Here is a 20,640-nt window from a genome sequence, read left to right on the forward strand (position 1 = left end):
AGAAATATTAAGTCTTATACTAGAGTGTTAATAATTGAAGCTACGTTGAGACTTGGTGTGTACAGAAAACCTGTGGAGGCTGTAGGCAGACGCTTGCTCCTGTAATACAACTTAACCTGTGCAGGTTTTACCAGGGTTCCTTGTACATCTAAGCCAAAAGCCATTCGAGCATGTAGTTTGTATAATGATGTATTCATAATTTACTTATGAGTGGAAATTAAGAACCACTTGCCCCCTGAAAGATAACTTGCAGTCTATGAAAAAGTAGTTTGAGAAACTCTCTAAGAAGCATTGACAGCAAGGTGCACAGTGGTGCTGGTAATACATAGGAGGAAGTAGTAGGCTAAACCTGATAAGCAATATTGGATGATAGAGTATATATAAATGTGCTGATGTATACATAAAAAATTTCTTGGCTAAGTGTATCTCGCACTGGGTAAAGTGTATTCGACTGCATCAAATATGAGAAGGAATGTTCAGAGGAAAGGATGAAGTTGCCATGCTTCCATCCTTACTGTGGGGAGGAGCTACTTGCATTAAGGGAGGTTACACCTGGCAGGAATTATTTTGTGCTGCTGTCTGGAAATTACATTTTGCAGAGGAGAAGCTGAATAAAAATGCATCTCTAAAAGGTAAATGTGATTATAACTAAAAATTGCATTTTTCAGTTAACTTTAGAAGCAAAAACTATAAATGCTTCTCGCATAAGCTAATGGAAAGTAGTTTGGTCCAAATGAGAAATGGGAACAGAACCGAGTAAATATATTCGCAACTTCTCTCTGTGTTTGCAGTACAGCACACACATCACCCAGGGATTTAGATACCTGTCTGTGTGGTGTACTGCAAACATGGAGAAAAATGTGAATACACTTAACTACACCACCCCACTCCCCTGGGGTGGTGTCCCACCAGCTGCCGTGGGAGTCTTCGTGTCCACAGTGGTAGATGCTGGCACTAAAGGCAGTGGGCAGATTAATGCAGTGACGGGAACATGGGTAATTGACTCCAAACAAGCACCCCAGGAGATGACCAGGATGGTGGAAAATGGGCTGTGATCTCGGTGGTGGGAAACTGTGCAGAAGGAACGCTGGCAGAAGCTGCTTATTTCAATAAGCAAAAAGTCATGAAAGAAAAAAGTTACACTTGCTATGATAAGCCTTAGGGCTATTTCAGTTTATTTTTACAAGGCAGGGGCTGGGGGAAACCCTTTCTACTTTGTCATTGTCATAGCGGGAGCTTTAAATGCTTGTTGCTTTGGAGCTGCTTCCCGATTTCACTATGAAATTGCTGTAGGCAGGCTTGTTTATTTTTCACTTTGAAAGAGCAACTCTTAACAACTGTTTGTAGCAGATTTGGGCTTTTTTTTAAAAAAAAAAAAAGTCCACAGCCCTGGAGCTGGAGACATTCCTTCAACAACTTTTTCCTATTGCTTATAGTTGAAAAGGGCAGCTTCTATTTTTCACTTGAATTTCTTAAGAAAAAAAGCTGACGAAGTAGTTCTGAATCATGATTGTCTTACTGGCATATATCTGGCTCTTAAAGACACCGCAGGGAGCGATGGGAGGGCAGGAGTACCTGTGACAGTAGGCGCAGTAAGAAATCCATCCTTGACAAGGCTTCTCTCCCTGCCTTCCCACCAGCATCTCAAGGTCACACATGTGGGCCACGAACCTTGCGTTCATTCCCTGTCTGGGGGCACCATGTGGAGGAGGATTACCCTGCTTATGGCGAGAGTGCTGGGCTGGGTCTTCCCTGCAGGGCCTGACCCAACCGCTGCTTTCTCGTGCAGCCCACTACTCTGTGAATAGCGATCACGGACACGCAGTTAGCAGAGATCTCCTCTGTGGCACACGGGCGGGGAAAAAAATTATGAAAATACCTGGCTTTCTGCCAGAGTAACATGTAACTTTAGCATATTAAAAATAGGGTAACAGCTGCTCTTGTCAACTTGGAGTATGTTGTTCTACTCCTGAAGTATTTTTCATGAGTTACCCAAAACTCTCATGTGTGTGTAATTTTAACTACTGGTGGTTCTCAATACAAGTCAAACCTGTAAAAGCAGCAAAAATTGGTCAAAAAACTTAGGAATTCTGAATATTCCAAGTTAAAGCTTTTAAAAGATATCAAAGAAAATGCCTGTTATAAAGCAGTATCCCTGCTTAAGATGGTTAACAGTACCGAATCCTAAAGCAAAACTGAACTACAACTATTTAAGTAAGTTACAACGTATAAAGTAATAAACTGGATGCAGTTAATCTTTCTTGAATACATTCACCAGATGAAAAGAATCATTTAACTGAGATCTTTTCATATCAGCTGTTGAGAATGCAGAAAATTCAAACAAATTAGTATCTTTTTAAAAGAACTTTCCCCTTACAATTAATGGGATGTGCACAAGGGAGATTCTGTTTTGGAACAAGGGTAGAAATTGAGTATGCTCTGGACATCCACAGGTACATTCTAGAATATCCCCACTTTTAGCAAGAAAGGCTTTTCCTCTTAAAATGAAACAAAGCCATGTTCCTTTTCAGTAGCCAGCTGTTTTAACTGTGCTTTAGTCCTTGCTCTTGAATCTCACAGGTGTTGACTGTACTGCAAACCTCTGAATTTCTATTTTTTTTTTTAATTCAGTGTAAATATGCTAAATTATTTCCTCTGAACCCACTCAGCAATTCCTATATAGCTAAGGGGGTTTTAATGCCATTTGTCTCACAGTATGTAAAGTTGCCCCTGCTGTAGAAATATTAATCTAGATTGTTTTCTTAGCTCTCTAGTGTCTTTCACCTCACAGGGCTACATTTAGGCTCTGTATTTGGGGGGGCAGGGGGGTGGGGAGGACACCAAACAATTCTTCACCTGGAAAAAAAAAAGTCCCCCTGGCAGGAGCCAAGATGGAGATCTGTAAAGGGAGTGGCACGGAGAGGGCAGCAAAGGAATAAATTCCTTAGCATTCTTTTTTTTGATACAAGAACTCAAGGGAATCATGGAAGTGGTAAGTAGCAGGTTTGAAACAGATCGCGGTATCTGTTCAGCTAACTGTAGAACTCCTTGCTGCAGGACACCATGTATAAAACCACATGGATTTAAAAGGTGACTGAAAAATTCCTCAAAGGAAAAACATCGCCCTATTCTCTGTGAAAGTCACTGAGCCAGAAACTCTTGGAGACTGTGAGAGCTGGGCTGACTGACTGCACGCTTATCCTGTTCTTTAGGTTACTGTAAGCACCAGTGCTTCATCCCTAGTGGGCGTGTAGCCAAGAGCATTCTCCTGCTGCAAGGCGTTCTTTCAAAAATCAGGGAGAGTGAGTTGTTTGCTCAGCCTGTGTGAAGACTGTGCAAGAAGTACCTGACTTCATGTACTAGTTGAAGAACACAGAATAAACCACCCGTCTTCCTAGGGCATGGATGCTGAAACAGAAATAATTGAAAATGCTTCTAAAACAATTGATGGAAGATCTTCTATTTTGTTCTTTGTGGTTAAAAATTCTGAAAGCAAACTGTATCTTGCTTGGACAAGTGAAAAGGGGAGAGTGCATTTTGGGTACAGGGGATTCTAATTTAGGCTACTTGTTTCATCACCTGGTCTTGCACAACTCAGGCATTAAGGTATGCCTTTTGGTGGTGTGACCAGCGCTGTCCATTAATTAAACTGAGTTTGTAAATCAGAAGAGCTGTCAGAAAGAGTAACTCTGGCAAGACTTTTTTTTGTATGCTCCTCTTTTACATATAACACACACTCTTCAGTTTTCATTTTACCAGAAGGTATTTTGCATATTCATCATTTTATTGAAAGAACTGCAAATCAAACTTAAAGCATGGATGTATTCTCTGACAAAAAAAGTACACTTATTTATTTGATAACAGGGCTTCAGTTAAGAGCCTGTGTGTCTGAAATGTAGCAAACAAGTCCCTTACCTGGAAGTGACAGCAGCACTGCTCTGCGGCAGAGAGAGAACAGAGATAAAGGCAACTGATGCTGTTCATAAACCTCTGCGAAAGATGTGTTTATGCTTTCTGTTGCTTAAATTGTTTGGAGAGGAAATAATTTTCTACTGTTTACAAGCAGGAACAAACTATCCACTGATTAAAAAACAAAACAAAACAAAAACCCCAAACAAAAAAACCTTGTGCCCTGCTCTTAACTACCAGAACAGTTTATTTACATATCTGGTCAACTGCAATAAACTGCTGCTTAACTCCTGTTTCTGGTCTGTAAAATACTGTTTTCTTTTTGTAAAGCTAAGATCTTTTCCACAGTTCTGAGGAGAAGCTTCTCTCCATTAAAACCACTGAGGTTTATTGTGTTTGTCTCACACTGACATCAGATGGGTTAGATCAACTTATACCTCTCCTCAAGCTAGAACTACTTTTTGCAGTCTTGTCTGAATGACCATACTGCTCACAAGGCAAAGCTTGTTAGACTTAGAGCCATCTATTAAAAGCTGATGAGGTTTTCCTTGCTCCTAGTACACTTGTCTTTGGAAGCTAAAAAATGCAGGTTGCTGTCTTGACAATTCCCTACAGCTTAACTCAGAGAACAGTGTCAGGATTTAGATTTTTCAAAGCCAAATTCCTGTATCGGAATTTAGACAAGCAGTATGAAACCAATAACTGAACATTCCTGACTTCAGGTATGCATAACCCCAGAGACAATGTGGTTTAGAAGAACTGCTCTGGTGACATGTTCTGATCTGTTTCAGCAGAGAGAATTAAACTTCTAAAAGGGAAGCAGCACAACCACTATGGCTGACTTGTTGCAAGATATGGTAAGCCAAACATCAGGAGAAGCCTCAGTGACTAAGGAAAAGAGTCATTTGAGAGTTATTCTTTGCTTACAGTACCCCCTTGCATCTGTGGTGTGCTGTCATAATGTGGTCATTCTGGTATCTGGAAGGTTCTCTTCTAGTTCTCCCTTTTTATTTGTAGAACCAGCATTTTCTGAGTAGAGATGTATAAATTTGAGGTCTGACTTCAAGATGCTAATGAGTGTTGTATTTCTCTACTTTTGAAAGCAGGAATACAACTTCCCTTCAGCACACCTTGTAGCAGAGATGGGAGAGCACCCCCGTTCTCTTGGAAGCGCTCAGTTGCCTCCATTCTTGGACGACACGAAAAATGAGAATAACTTGCCAAAATATAGCAGTATGGATAAAGAAACAGTTTAATTTTACCCTTTTTTTTACAATATAATTCAAAGACACTCTCAGTTTCCCTATTATGTAGAGTCTAAATTAAACCTGTTAATAGTTATTAAACAAATCAATGGTTTGCTTAGGCTAACTGAAGTTTTATGGTACCATTCAGGCACATGTGTGTACACAGTACTCATGTAAACAATAGCAAGGGCAGATACAAGCAGTGTTTCACTTAGGCCGTATATAAAATCAGCTTAGTATAGCAAGTCAACTTTACAGTGCAAACCTGAATGAGAATAAACAGGATTAAAACTTCCCGAGTTTTGTTTTGAAGTGAAACTTTTAAAGCATAAGAGGAAGAAAAGAGGCTTACAACTTTAATGCAGTCCTGAGCACCACATAATTTTCTTCAGTTTTGCAGAGGAAACTTAATCAGCGACACCAGGTACATGGTTTTGCCTGTCTCGGTCACTGTGGCCGACAGAACCGTGCTGAGGGACTGCACAGAACCACCACACTGTGGATGGTCCTGCAGTACAAGCGTCAAGTCAGCTCTCAAGAGTGAGTACCCCGTCTATCCAAGGCAAGTTATCACTAAGTGTATAGACAGTAACTAAAGCTGCATCACTTGCACCACATCTCATGCAATTACCCTGCTGCCAATTAAATACAATGATTAACATGAGACAGAGAGCTGCGGAAGAACACAGCTGCTGAAGAACTTAAGCTTAGTCTCTGTTTTGTCATTGTTTGAATTCCCTTTACATCCAGGTGGTACAGTTGCTTGAGGTGTGCCTGATTCACATAAAGAAAAACAGAATTTAAGGCATGTTTAGTATATTACGAAAAAAGACATTAAAAATAGGTGGACTCCCTTCTTTCCAAGTATAATGTAGAAAACAAAGTGTAGGTTACAGGAACCAGTTGAGTTAGCCCATTCTGACCTGCTTAAAGAAATAAAAAGAGGGCCGCTGGCAACCTCAGAGAAACCACCAGCTAACTTTTTAAACAGCTCAACAAAATTCATGTAATGTAAGAACACTGCTAGTACTTTTAAACCCTGCATTTATGTACTCTTAGCAGTATGTCTGCTATATTTGTCTCCAAAATATTTAATTCTATAGCTCTAGACATAGCACAATTAAGCAGCACTCATGGAAATTGTCAGTTATTGCAAATCTGCAAACAGCTTGAAATAAATAGCCGATAGGAACAGAAGCATGGATTCTAACCTTTCTGTCAAAGAACAGAATTCAGGTGAACTAAGAAAAACAAATTAACGTATGTTGAAAACATGATTAACTCTTGCGAAGAATTGGGTTCAGTATTTCAGGTACTTAGAATGTTTTTTACTAGGAATACAAGCAAAGACTGTGCTAGTCTGTTATGTAGTGTAACATGAATATTTATGAGGTATAATCTGTAAGCAGTTCCTGTGACTATGCCCAGGTATAAGCTGTTGACTTTTCTGCCACGGTTACTCTTTAGAGAAGTGGTGGACTGGAGAACAGCAGAAATCTGCCTTAACAGGACAGAACCGATCCCCTGCTGTACACAGACCTCCACTGCTAACAAAAAAACAACTGCAGAAAGAACGTTAGACATGTATCAAGAATATATATGTTCAATAGCATAGTGACATTGTCCTTTTGGTATTACTAATGCAATAGATCCTATTAGTATTTGGATATACACATACAGGAATATGCACATCCAAAAGTACATCTTCAAAGCCATCTTAAAAAAATAAAAGCTAAATTAGGAATATGCTACATTGCAAGAAGCTTCCTGCAGAATTATATATTTAAAGTGATAATCTTTGAACTAAGACTCAACATAGCTACTGCATTAAAAATGGCTTGCTGTGAAATCTAAATCTCACTTTTTTTCCCCCACCCAGTCAGACACATCTTCAGGATTGTAATTCAATGATTGTTTAGCAGCAATTTTAGAGAACTGTAAATTCTTTTATTAACAGGCATTATAAACAGATACTACTACTTTTATTTAAAAACCATGAGTGCCACATTGATGAATATACAGCTCATGAATAACTTAAAGTACGTCCCATATTAAAAGGCAATGCACACAGCATACAAAAAGTGTACTAAACAAAGCTATGAGGATACGTGATTGAAGTGTCTAAAATGATATATACAGTACGTAATTAATGTGTTGTATATGTTCAGTACAGGCTTCTGTACTGCCATTCCCATCATGCCTCGCTCTCCCCTGACACTGAATTTTGCACTTCTTCTTCCAAAATTGGTACAATCAGGTTATCCTTGGACATCAGATTATACTTCATCACAAACTTAGTGAACCGGTGACACAAGAAAGTTTCATTCTGGAGATGAGAAAAGGGGAAAAAATACAGACAGATGGAATATATATTAAACAACTGAGGAGATCATACTAAAAAAACCTGCTTACATGTAATTGTCCCATTACATTTACAAGTCTTAGAAGTAGTAATGTTTAAATGGTAAATTTACCTTACTACTTTCAAATCTTTCCTTTACTCTTGCTTATAGTTACTGCAATTAACAAAAACCCCTACTGAAGTTCAGCCTTAAGTCATAGCTCAGTTCAACAGCACTTAGATGAGAATATATTCAAATACCAATGTAGCCCTGATCCACTCTCCAAAAGAGAATTTTAAGGTACTGTGAAACTCCTCCTTCCATACACTGTCCTCAACAGAACGGAGCACAACCACTCCATGGCTGTTCCAGCAACCTTACGTGGGATTTGGCAAAGATTTCCTTTCACATCCAGCTATACCCCTTATCTCCTTTCTATCTATTAACTTCCACTTTTCCATTTAAAAAAAAAATAAAAAAGTTGGAAGTTACTGGCAGTGCAGAAGCTGCCACCAGTTGCTCTGCTTTTTGCAGTTTTACACTTGTAATGCCTTAACTGTTGTGTAATGCATACAAGCAGGAAACATACACATACATGCAGTACTAACTATACTAAGTGCCTGAATACATTCAGGAGTCTAAAATCAGATTAATCTGAGTTGTTTGTACAAAAATCTCTCAACTTTTGACCTTTTGTCCAAATGAGGGAAACTGTAACTGGGTAAACTAATTATATAAATCAATTTTCATTTTTATATATGTATGTATAGCACAGCATTTCTGTTCTTACAAAACTGTCATCTACTATCATCAATACTTCACTTGAATGCAGATCTTCTGGCAGGATTAAAAAAACCCAAACATGTAATACAATTACATCGCAGTTCTAACTTCAGTAAATGCCTGTCTTCCAAGATGTAATTTGAAACTACTTACTTCATATTCATCAAATATCTGCCGGTGATGAAAATATGCATGTGAAAATATTCTGTAAATCCTTCGGCACACTGATCCTAATTTGGCTACAGAGGATTCCTTTATGCTAACCCTGTAAGCACCAGCAGAAAGGTTATACAACAGGTTACTGAAATGACTCCCGAGATACGTGCTGATGTGAATTCTGATCGTTAAACTATACTACATAATTGCATATCAAATTTAGACTCAAGTGTTGCAGATACCTGTGTCTGCAGTTGCTTATTTTTAGAAGGAAAATAAAAGCGTTGATGCATACTCCGCATTTAACAACTGTACTCTAACTGCAACGAAAAGTTTTGCCCGTAGTTAAAAATCATCGGTTATTCTGGCAAGGGCTGGATTTCTGTTTTCTAGCATTGATGGGCAAAGGGCAAAAGACCTCCAGGTGTACCTCCTTGCCAATACCAGATTCCTAGAGAAGCATGATTTTCACTTCTCCAGTGAGGCTCCCATGATCCAACATGTGGGCTGCCCACTCAATGCACCCAGTCTCTGCCTTCTGTGGTCACTGATGGCCCACAGTAGATTAGCGTTGGTTTCTGGAGGCTTTCAGTGCCATAGTGTTTAATTCCTTTGAGTTACTGCATCTCTTTCCAAAGGCCGTCCTGTTACTTAGGCTGGCACTACTCCAATGGAAACCCATAACACCAACAGATATTGGTAAAACAGTTCCACCTAAAAAGCACCTGTTAGCTCCAGTAAATGGCAAACTATCTGAATAGCCAGGAATTCTGCCTTGGCTTAGAAGTGACGGTAGCTCTACCAAGTGACACATGCAGGATTTCTGACATTTTCAGTATTACTCCACGAAAAATGTGTTCTATGTGTAAGGGGCCACCTACTCTCCCCCTCCTCCCACGAGAAAGCATTTTTACCTGCTGGGGAAATATTTATTGCTATTCAGAAGACACGCAGCTCCATCAAGTGTGTGTCGGGTGTAGTCTATAGCAGGACACTACAAAAACAGAGAGTGTATGAGTGCATGCATGACATTGCCATACAACTTATTTAAAGAAAAACATTTTAATTATGTCTCCTGATGCTTTTAACTTCACTGGTCATTTTTATTCCCAGAAGTTTCACATAGCTTCTCTGAAGGTCTAACTATGTTTCCTCCTTAAGCGAACTATATCTTTTCTGTTTCACAACCCATGGAAATTATTTCAAGAAAAAACGTTACTGTAGAAATGTGATTATGCACAAGTAGTGAGTTTTTATGCATCTTCTTAAGTAAAGCTGTATAATGAGAATACATACTGGAAATACACTGAAAGGGAAGATGATGATTACCTCACAGATCATTTGTTTTCCACACAGTCAAGTTGCTGGCTCACTCTTTTACAGCCTAAATTAACACCTTATCAAAAAGACACAGCCAAAAAAAAACCAAAAAAACACCCTTAACAAAAAAAAACCCAAACCTGCACCAAAGTATATCGATGCTTTTTACCTTGGCACAGAAAACCAAAATCATTAGCGTAGCTACGTGTGTAACAAGCCAAGCCCTGGCCCTGCAATCAAGTACATGTAGAGGAGAATGAAGAAAGTAAAGATGAACTGAGGCAGGCTGAGAGCAGCAGTGTCTGTCCATTTTGCCATTACCCAGTTTCAGGAAGATGACCTCTCAGCTGCACGTTTTTGTCAGCAGTTCAAGGCTGCATCACCTGACCATTAGTTGATGGCTACCATCAATGTGGAAAACAGTACCTGAATGATGTGTGTTCAGAGATAAAAAGCAGCCTGAAGTTCTCCAGTCTAGCTGAGTAAAACGGACTTGCTGCACGCCAATACACAGAGTGGGGACAAGGGTTAAAAGAGGGAGTGGGAAAGAAGTTGGCCTTTAGAGCTGTATCAAGGCATCTCAGGAAATTGAAAAACAAAACAAAAAAGCTTACAGGACAAAAAGGCTAAGATTAAGAAGAACGGATACCTCATTCTGGAAGGTGAAATACAAAGATAAATATGACAGATTGCACTACTGCTATCAGCAATAGCAACAGAGAAAGACCTTCTGAAGGGGAAAAAAACCCCAACAAACCATCTCAAGTGGTTCAACAGGAGATCTGAACAAAGTTTAAAGTAATTTGACACTCAGGGAGACAAGCTACTGCCATGCTGATAACCCACTCGACATAAAAGTATTTTTATGACTCACTACCTTTTAGGAGTGACTTCCCTAAGAACACACACAGGCCATCACCTTCGGAGTATCAGGCTTATGTGCCTAGTGCTATGGATCGAGGCCAAAGCTTGAACAGGACAGTCTATTCTCAGCATGCACTCTTCTTCCAATTAAACAGAGACCTTTTTCCATTGAGTTTCAGGCTGTCTCAGTGCAAATTAAGAGAGAAAAGAGGGGAATGTGCAAAGTCTCTAACACTGCAGTAAAAAGCAGTTCCTTCCTACCTCATCCCATTCCTTTGTAAACTACTACAGAATGGGAAAGAAGGAAGCCTCAAGTGATATTCTTAACTTGCACAAGCTCTCAGTTTGACTAGGAAGCCAGCTATAATGGTCTCCCCATGAACATATAAACTGTGAAAGAAAATCCTATATCAGTGGGGTCAATTTCCCAAAATACATCCATACCTCTTTGGGAGTTTTATGAGCTGCACAAAGAAAAATCCATTGTTCGGTTGCTGTCATCTGAGTACACGTGTCTGGGTGGCATTCACTCTGTTAAAACAATGAAAACACCCAACAGCAAAAATGAGCTGATCTTTTCAAATCACTTCCTTGCCCTGTCCACCACCAAAAAGGATTATTTGTCAGAAGTCTTTAAAACCCTAAAAAACTCTTGCCTCAAACCACTGCTTAAGTCTATGTGTATAAATTTAGAAGAAAGCTCTGCCAATTCTGCATCTTACAGTATAAAAAAAAGTCTCCTCCCTGATACAATATAAAAAATCACGAAAATAATTACCTGAAGCTTGACAGCTAGTCCATTGAGTTCAAGGCAGAACTGTCTAAAATTGAACACAACAACAGCATCAAAATCAACAATTTGTTTTCCCCCTGGAAACATCTAATACAAAGCAAGGGTATACATTCTGATCTTCACAGATCAAAATGTTTTTGGAAATTACTCTTGTAAAGTGGAAAAAATATATCAGAACGTGAAAAAAATCATACTTAAAGAACACCACCAAATAATTCCAGCTGATGTCACACCTAAAAGCCAATAAGCTAGGAACTGGCACACTACAAAAGGACTACAAGTTGAGAGAAACAGAATTCACGCCAGCATTTTTTTTTTTGTTTTACACACAGCAAACCAATTACATTTTAATTCTTACCTGACAGTATAGGCTGAGCTTAACAAATAATTTAGAGGAAGCGTTTAAGATACCAACTTTGTTATGGACGACAGAGCTATTTCACAAATACAGATTAAAAAAAAGAACACTTCAAGAAAATTAATTTCTTAGGAGTGTAAGTTTTAAATTCATATAGCTGGATCATTCCATCCTTCTAAGATATACTTTCTATAGATCAATTAAGTGGCTGAAGTCCCACCACAGATCATTAACAGACTGGGACTTCTAGAAATACTGCTTTAACTGAAATATACCTGAAAGTGCCTCCTTTAACTTAAGAGAATTCACCCCTCCATCCTACAAGAAAAATCTGAATAAATTTTCCAGAAGCGACAAGTCACTTCTATGAATATACAATGATTTTCGGTGTATGTGAAAGGACAGGGGAAATTCTTAAAAAGCGTCTTTTGCAATTGTATGTGTACACTTTTTCCTCTTCTGAGGATTCCCTGCATCTACAGGAACTATTCCAGACCAGAGGAGAGAAAAAAGAAAACAGGAAGCAAAAACTCAGGATATGTAAGTCTCAGAGTAGCTCAGAACTATTCTTATTCCTGAAAGTATATTTGATAAAGTTAGAAGACATGCTTTTCAGAAAAAAAAATCAGGACACAAGGATACTAAAGTAATGCCAGGAAAAAAAGGATTACTACCTATCTACATATGTATTAACAGGGTGTAAATTTACACTACAACTGAAAAATACTTTCAGGCACAACTACCTAGGCTGAATTTATTATACTGCATAAAACAAACTAAGAAAAGAACAAAAAGTTTTGAGTTTCCTTACAGCTGGAGAAAGAACTGTAAAACACAGGTACTCCTGCTTTCCCAGCTACAACCTATTTTCCTGCGAGTTCCAGAAAAAGCACTGGGAGCATCTGGAAATTACACTCCCTGTGAGTGAAGATGAAGAACTGATGATACTAGGAGAAAGTGCTATAGGAATTCCTGACTATATTTTCATATTCACAACATACTAATACAACTTACGAAGTGAGGTACAAACATTTTCTTAAAAAACATCAAAACCACTAGATCAGAGCGCATCATAAATCTTTAGAAAGAACGAGGAATTCCAAAAATAATTAATACCAAAGTATAAAAATATTTAATAGTAGAAACATCAAGTTTCATCTACATTACTTATGATCTGTCCTGTTCAAAAAGACTCACCGCCACTACCAATGAGCAAAGCTTAGAAGCTGTGTTGACATGAGATGGATTCTTACCTTAAATGTTCGTACTTCCATACGCCTTCATCCTGGCCTTCAGGAGGTTCAAGGATTTTATCAATGTTGGAACAGTCTGCCCTTATGTTTTGCTGAATATACTAGGAGAGGGGGAAAATGTATATCTAGATCTTATAATTGTAGCAAGACAGTATATTTAGGACATTTAATCTTTGAGGGACTGACTTTTTCTCTTTGCTTAAGAAGTGATTGATGGACTAAAAAGTTAAAGAGTAGATGGATGGGGTAAGAAAACTGGTACCAAAAAATGCCAGATCTGAAAAATGCCTTTTCTCAATTAGAAAAGGTAAAAGACTGAGTAAATTTTACAGCTTTTTTACAATATCCTTCTCAAACCAAAAGAACCCCACAGGAAACCCCACCATTTTCTTAAATCTGATTTGTTTAAACCAGACACGGGAATTCTAGTTATTTCTGCATACACAGTAAGAAATTACAATTTTTTAATATACATAGGGCGCTTATGAAATTCACTCCTGTGCAGCAATGTCCTACTCAGATAAAGAGCATGCCCTCTTCCCCCGTTTTTTACCAAAATACAAAACTTGGGAAACTGAACTAATTAACATTTCACATAAGTAAAATACCTGCTGAACAGCTAATGTGCTATCCATTTCTTCAAAGGATTCATCAGGCCAATTGTAGAAATCCTGTTAAAAAAAATTTAAACCAATTTAACAAAAATGGCGGGGGAAGCGCACAACCTACAATAAGCTTGTACATGCAGGAAAATAGATGCAGAGGTAGTTTATACAATTCCAGGAAGCTACCTCTTAACAGAAGCAGCACACAGTCTTGGCAAGAACAGGGTGAAATGGGACTTAGGCTCCCAATGCTACAATAGTAGAACATCCTGAAATTAAAGTTCTGCGTGACTCAGCATACAATAAACACCGTCTCTCTCCCACATCTTGCTGTAACACCTACATAGCCTGTATTTTTTTAATGAAATATTTGCATACAGTGCCCATTCTACATGTTAGACCATGTAAGAATGGGAAAGAAAAGAGGTCTGTAGTGAGTAGTGTTATACAACTATTATTAAACTACAAATCCCAGTACATTCTAGTAGTAACACACCACTGAAAACGCCTTCTCTAAACTGAGATAATACAAAGCCGCGTTGGCCTAACTTAGTACCATGTCTCTTGGTATGGTCAGTATGCTGCACAACTGGATGGTTACGGGCTCTGCCAACCCGCAGTGTTTAGTGGTGTTAGTGATAAAACCCTCCTGAAGTCCCACCTCGGATCCATCTGCACTGCAGTGTTCTGCAGCAATTCACATCTGGCACAACTGTGACAGCCTCAGACACCGGCATTTTCTTACTTTGCATTTTTCACATCTAAAATTGAGTGCAACTCCCTCCTATTAGCCAGAGATACTGCACTCCAGCCGCCCACAGCTGTCTTAGACACAATGACTCAATGAAAATGGTCCAACTGTAAAGCTCAGCAATCTGTTCTTGAGAGAACACAGTCATCTCTAGAGAAAGGAGTTGAAATATCATTAAGTAATTGTATTTACATGCTGAATGGCTATACCAGTGTCATCCAAACGTAAATACAGCCACAAAAAAAATCATATGATTACATCAATATACACAAAATTCTTCAACCTACGTGAGCTTTATAACGTATTTATAATTCGACTGAATCTAGTTCTATGTCCACCTTACTGCTTTTCACAATATCCAAAATTTATCAAACCGAAGGCACACAATACTCCATTTCCTTTATAGATTAAACATTTATAGAATGAACTGATTTACAGGGTTGTGTAATAATTTTACCTCTGTATGTTATGACAAAATACAGGAGCAGAAACAAGATGCATTTTCCTACAACATTGTGTCACACACTGCTCCGTTCCTAACCATGGGCTCTCCCCACAAAAGCAGAGCAAAGAAGCCTTGCATAAAGGCCTCACAGAAGATTACATCTCTGAAATAATCTAAAAAATGTAGCTTACGTGTTTGAGCTGTACCTTTTCAAGAAGAACCTTGAAAGCCCAGAAATAAATCAGTTTAATTTTGATTAAGATAAACGATGTGGCAACAGCCCAGGCTCACTCGGAGAGGCTTGCAGGTTACGTAAGGGAAGGATGACTTATCTCTCCGGAGGAACAGGCCAGGTACCGTCTATCTGACGACGCAGAACTCCCACCCGAAGTCTATTTGCATGATCACACAGTGATCTCACTCGGCTGATGATGCATTTAGTACTTTAACAGCAGCAACAGTAACGCAGGGACAGGATCAGAACAGCCCAGCCTAAGAAAGCCCAGGCTCTGGGAGGCAGCGCTTTCCCTCAGCTCACGCCCGCTCACTTCGCAAGTGCTCTCCAACGCGATGGCGACCCCCGGCGCTAGGGATCATCACCGCCCATGACAGCCATCACGACCCGGGACGCGGCTCCATCCCCGCAGCGAACCGGGCGCGACTTTCGCTCCTGGAGTGAGACTGGAGCCCCCGGGAAGCACGGCGCTCGTCCCGCCAGAAAGCCGCGGGGCGGCCGCTGCCGCAGCGGCCTTTTTCCCCGGGCCCGGCAAGGAAGGCGCCGCCGCGGCCCCCCCGCCCCACGCCCGCGGCCCGCTCTCCCGCGGCCGGGTCTCGCCCAGCTCGCGACCCGGCTGGGGGAAACAAAGCGATGCCGCGGAGCGGGGCCCGCCGCCGCCGCCTGCCCGCCCGCCCGCCCCCCGGCGGCCCGGCAGCGCTGGGCCACGGTAGGCCCGGCGAAGCCCGCGGCGACACCCCATCGGGCAGCCGGGCCCGGCGCCTCGGCGGCGGCGGCGCTACCCGTCCCCGCGTGCGAACCGGCGGCGGGCCGCGCGGCGGCGCCTCACCTGGGCCTTGGTGCCCGGCCTGTTCCGCCTCAGCACTGCCGTCCCCTCCGCCATGACCATAGTGACAGCGGCGCCAGGACCCGGATGCGGCAGCGCCGGGCGGGGCGGCGGGCGAGGGGGAGGAACGGGCGCTGCGGCTGCCGCGGCCGGCGGCGGAGGGAGGGGAAGCAGGTGGGGCCGGAACAGCCGCGGGCGGGGCGCGGGCTGCCGCTTCTCGCGAGAGGAGGCGGGCGGCGGCGGGCGGCCGTGAGGGGCGGCGGGCGGCGGGGCGGGCCATTTCCCCGTCGCCGCCGCGGTACGTGCTGTTCCTTCTCCTGGCCGCGGGGCTGCGTGGGAGAGCCGTCCCCCGCGCGGGGCGGGAGGCCCGGGGAGGCCGCAGCTGCTTCCCCGGCTGCTCGGGCCTCTCCGCGGGGCAGTGCCGTGTGGGCACCCGCGGGTTGCCTGCGGAGCTTCGTCGGAAGCTGGGCTTTCCCGTGGGCCTTGTGTTCGTGAGGGACGGCACACAACCCCTCCGCCCTCCCCCCCGCCCCCCCCCCCGCACACGCACTCCCGGGAGATGGGGACAGTTTTGATGGTGGTTCCTACCACGTTCTGTCCAGGTCGCTCGGTACCCTCCCGAGGAAGCGTGAGCTGCACGGTGAGGCCGGTTTCACGACGGCAAGGCTGTAGCAGTGAGTAGAGTTGTTGGTTTTGTGAGATGAAGTCTCCAGAGATTAACGAGCTGAGTGGTTGTTGAGAAAATGCATTCTTCAGATTTCATCCCGTTTCATCAGTACCCCTCTGTCAGCATCTGGCTGTGCACGCCCTCCTGCAAGGTCAGTCCTTGCTTGCTCTGTACAAGTCTCTCTGCAACACAACCGAGCTTATGAAATATTGTACAATATAAACCATAAGGGTGTGAATTTTAAAAAATTAAATTTAAAGTCACATATTAAAGATACATAGTTGTTAGTGCTAAGAATAAAGAATAAAAAAAAAAAAAACCCAAACACAGTGCTTTGGGGCAAAGTACTTCGAACAAGGTAGGTACAAAGCCTTTTTAGGTTCTCAAAGGCAGGATTGACAGACTTGTGAGTTTGGTGTGCAAAGGTTGCAGACTGCTGCGCTAATGGAAAACGGAGTTAGCTTGGGTTTCAGGGTTTACTAAGTCAGGTGTTACATGTGTTGACTGTATTTGGGAAGAAAAACATTAAAAAGGCAATGTTAGCTTAGAGCTAGCTGATAAATAGGTCCATGTTACAAGCAAGTAGACATTTTTGAAGACTAGAGTGGCTCGTATTATTTCTGCAGGACAAGCAAGAAGAACTGCTCACAGTTAATTTGCTCTAAATAACATGTGCTGCCCCATGTTAAAACCTCTTCCTTCTACCCAGTGAGAGTTAGAGTATGTGAAACATTTCTGGATTGAAAACAGTGAAAAATCTCTAATTAGTCTCTCCCATCAGAAAGTAAAGTGCATTTTGAGCACTTATTTTTCTTGGGCAATGCCGTGACCAGGATCCTGCCTTGTTCTGGAGGCCGGGTTAGAGCTGAAAGCTGGACAGCGTGCCAGCGGTGAGAAATAGGTAAGGGGTGATCCCCTGCCCATGGGGTGATCCCCTGCCCGGGTGCCTGCCGCTCGCTGAGCCGCAGATGGTGTCGGACAGCAATGGCAGCTCTGCTCGCGTTACACTGTAACACAGAGGTGGCCTTCCTGACTTCGGGCGCCTCACTTCGGATTGCACTAGTTACTTTTTTACTCCTGGTCAGCATTCCTGCCCCAGAGATGTTAGCTTTTTGAGTCATGTGGTGAAACTCAGCGCTTCCCAGCAGTTTGTGTAAGAAACCATGAAAAGGTTCATAACGTTGGGAGAAGCTGGTGCATTAGAATGAAGGGTACAAATGTCCTACTACCTCATTAGATCAGCTGTAACCCAACATCAATTTTTAATGAGATGGATATTATAATTAGCCAGTCCCCAAATAAATGCAACTTCACTGTTTAAGGCCTTTAACAGTCACCAGCTTCTTTGGGGGTTTTGTGTTGTTTTGGTTTTGTTTTTCTACCGTCATATTCAAGGTTTAACTGATATCTAAAGCACAGAAGAGTTGGGGATTTGACATTTCCATTTGTCCCTGACTTTTATTTCATGGACATCTTGCTTCTAAAATGGAAATAAATCTGGCTGTGAAGAAATACCTCTCAGAGTGAAAAATGTATGTTAGTTCCATTTGCAACTGGCTCATGGGGTTGCAGAAAAAGGAAAAAGAAATCTGCAGTTTTTCTTAAGGAATATGTTAAAAGTCCATAGGTCTCTTGTGTTGCCCCTTGATAATTAACCCTATATTCCTGGATGCTGCTCATTGTTTTTGTTTTATTTGATTTCAAGTTCTTTTTAAACAAAATCTGATCAACAGTAATTTCACTTTTTGGTTTTTACCTGGTCCTCGTTGCCTTATGACCCTCAAGAGTGAAAACTGGAGTATTTAGCCAAAATCTTATTGGCTATTCCTGTGCTGTTAGGGACCTGATCTTCCTTTCCTCCCTACTAATGTGTAAAAGTTTCATCCTTTTCTTACTATGGCACAGTAACATAACCAAGACAACAAAGGTTTTCTGAAAACAGTATAGCTACTGCTAGTGGGAGCTGTTCTGAACTGTTAAGAAAGGAAAGTAGCAAAAGTAGATGGAGTCCATCTTGTTTCCTTACGATTCAGACAGTCTGAGGAAAGGCTGGGAAGGACTGTATCCCCCCGGAAAAGCAGGCAGGGCCATATGAAACGTTTTTGCCAAAACTAAAGCTTTGAAACAGTCTAGAAAACAGTGGAATAGAGAAGTCTACTCTCCTACAGGAACAACTGTCCTGGTTTGGCTGGGATAGAACTGTAGGCCAGCCACGCTGGGCAGTTTCAAGTCAGCCAGGGCAGCTGACCGGAGTGAGCTACAGGTGTAGCCCATACCATAATGTCCTGCTCACTATAAAGGGGGAAGGTTTACAGAGGAAGGGGAGCTCCTGTGATTTTCCCATTGGAGTTCCTCTGCTGGCTTTTCCCTGGTCCTGAGGACTGCTCTCTGGTCGGTTGTGACAACTGCATATTCATTTGGCTGAGTACAACTCTGTGTATCTCTATTGGCATTGGTGTTACCTCATTAAAATCTGTTCTCACTTCCACCCAGGGGTCTGCTCTCCTTTTTCCTGATTCCCCTCCCTGGCTGGTGAGGGGTTGTTGGGTGATAGAGCGGCTGTTATAGTTTAGCCCTGGGTACAGGCTGAATGTAGACAAATGACACATAAAAGAAAGAGCATTTGTGATTGATTCTGGCCTCCTCTGTAGAACCTGAGGGATACAGAATTTGGCATGCCACCATGGAGTAAGAAACAGTAACAGCAGAAGGATCACCTTGGCTATGTAAAAGTTACCTTGTCCTTGCTTGCAGTGGTAGCCCCATGGTGCAAAAATAAAATGTTCTCTATCGATCCTGCAGACATTCAAGCATGTCCTCCATTTGATTAGACCTTGGAATGCGCTTTTTTTTCCCCACATCCATAAATTACTTACTCCCATGAAAGTTTTCAGGAAAATGTGACTTTTGGTTTTAGTTGTTTATGTAAACACTAGCACACACAGCCATGCTAAGTATTTTATTAAATAAGCATGATATCAAGCTGCTGAAAATCTGCTGGGGCTGAAAGCACGGGTTGGAGGTAGAGTCGGGGGAGACGGCCTCATGCGGTGTGCGCTTGGCAGGGCGAGCTGAGCGTGGTCCTGCGGGAGAGCGGGCAGGGGCTGCCTTGGGTACAGCGTGCGGGGGTGAAGGCCAGCAGTGTGGGTAGGCAGGGGGCACGTGCTACCTCTGGGTCACCTGCCCTCAGATCACACCCCCACGGGTGGTAGTGGCTCCTCATAAAAAAGAACTGCGAACATTGTGAAATTATTTGCTGAAATTGTGGGGATCTGAGGTAATTTGTGCCTCTAGAAGGCATTATTGAGAGAAACACTGCAGTGTTAAGCCTGAACATTTCTCTGGCGGGACTCGATTCCTACTGCATTCAGTTTCTGTAAGTAGTTTGTAAATATGTTAAAAGCCTTCCCCTCGTTGGTATGTGACTGCACCAGAATACCTACCTTATCAGGGGAGGTAAAGGCATGCTTGCTCTAGTGGAAGATACTGCTGCTCAATGAGTTTGTGTTCCATTACACAATCAATTGTCTTTCAAGACACTTGTAGTGTGATAATCTTTTAAGTTTCAGCTGTGAAGTGCACCGCTGTAACTACTACAGTAAAACAACTAGAAGGCAGATTTCAAGAAATAGGCCTTTTATACTATAACACGTTTTTTAATTTAGCATCTTTCCTGTTAGCACATAGTTCAGTGGGAGTTTAATCACCTGAATGGTGTAACTTTTGCCTGGTTTTCCTACAGCTCCAAAAGAGGCTGGTGGTAAACAGCCAACAAGCAGACACCCCACAACTAGGGATAGCAAAAGACATTACAGCTAAGATTGTCAAACCTAGTGCCTAGTGGAACAGCTGGGTGATAATTGGTAAAAATGTGGCTCTGTACTGCAAGTTTATCTGTTGCAGGGATGGAACCCAAACTGCCCTGGCAGGAAATTGATTGTGTTTCAGGGTACATCAAAGCTGAAGTCCCCCACTGCAGCTACCAAAGTTCTGAAAAGTATTTTTCACTACAGTTCTTTCCAGTCTTCTCCAGAATAAGGCTTACAGGGCATCTAGCTATGTTGATTCTGTAACAGCTTGAACGGA

General features: G+C 42.0%; 1 protein-coding gene across 3 annotated transcripts; it reads right to left on the reverse strand.

The window, feature by feature from the left end:
- Positions 1 to 6,927: 6,927 nt before the first annotated feature.
- Positions 6,928 to 16,552, reverse strand: MOB4 (MOB family member 4, phocein). Of its 3 annotated transcripts, none has more exons than XM_086465061.1 (8): positions 16,476 to 16,552; positions 13,634 to 13,696; positions 13,026 to 13,126; positions 11,400 to 11,442; positions 11,066 to 11,152; positions 9,352 to 9,431; positions 8,435 to 8,546; positions 6,928 to 7,482 (listed from the first exon to the last, which is right to left on the reverse strand). In XM_086465061.1, the coding sequence occupies exons 2-8, from the start codon at positions 13,658 to 13,660 to the stop codon at positions 7,351 to 7,353; spliced, it is 582 nt and encodes a 193-aa protein (XP_086321187.1). In that variant the 5' UTR covers positions 13,661 to 13,696; positions 16,476 to 16,552; the 3' UTR covers positions 6,928 to 7,350. The 3 variants fall into 3 exon arrangements, with proteins under 3 accessions (XP_086321187.1, XP_086321184.1, XP_086321186.1); XM_086465058.1 differs by lacking the exon at positions 16,476 to 16,552 and adding an exon at positions 15,891 to 15,968; XM_086465060.1 differs by lacking the exons at positions 13,634 to 13,696; positions 16,476 to 16,552 and adding an exon at positions 15,891 to 15,968.
- Between the last annotated feature and the right edge of the window lie 4,088 nt (positions 16,553 to 20,640).

The sequence above is a fragment of the Leptosomus discolor genome, chromosome 5 (genome assembly GCF_034619465.1).
Source record: "Leptosomus discolor isolate bLepDis1 chromosome 5, bLepDis1.hap2, whole genome shotgun sequence".
Lineage (NCBI taxonomy): Eukaryota > Metazoa > Chordata > Aves > Leptosomiformes > Leptosomidae > Leptosomus > Leptosomus discolor.

Excerpts from the sequence above, each read along its gene's own strand:
- MOB4 (XM_086465058.1), bottom strand. The coding sequence starts at position 15,950 with ATGGTCATGGCGGAGGGGACGGCAGTGCTGAGGCGGAACAGGCCGGGC. Across the intron at positions 13,697-15,890 it reads GGCCGGGCACCAAGGCCCAG|GATTTCTACAATTGGCCTGA; the intron begins GTGAGGCGCCGC and ends TTTTTTTAACAG. Across the intron at positions 7,483-8,434 it reads AGATATTTGATGAATATGAA|AATGAAACTTTCTTGTGTCA; the intron begins GTAAGTAGTTTC and ends TCTCATCTCCAG.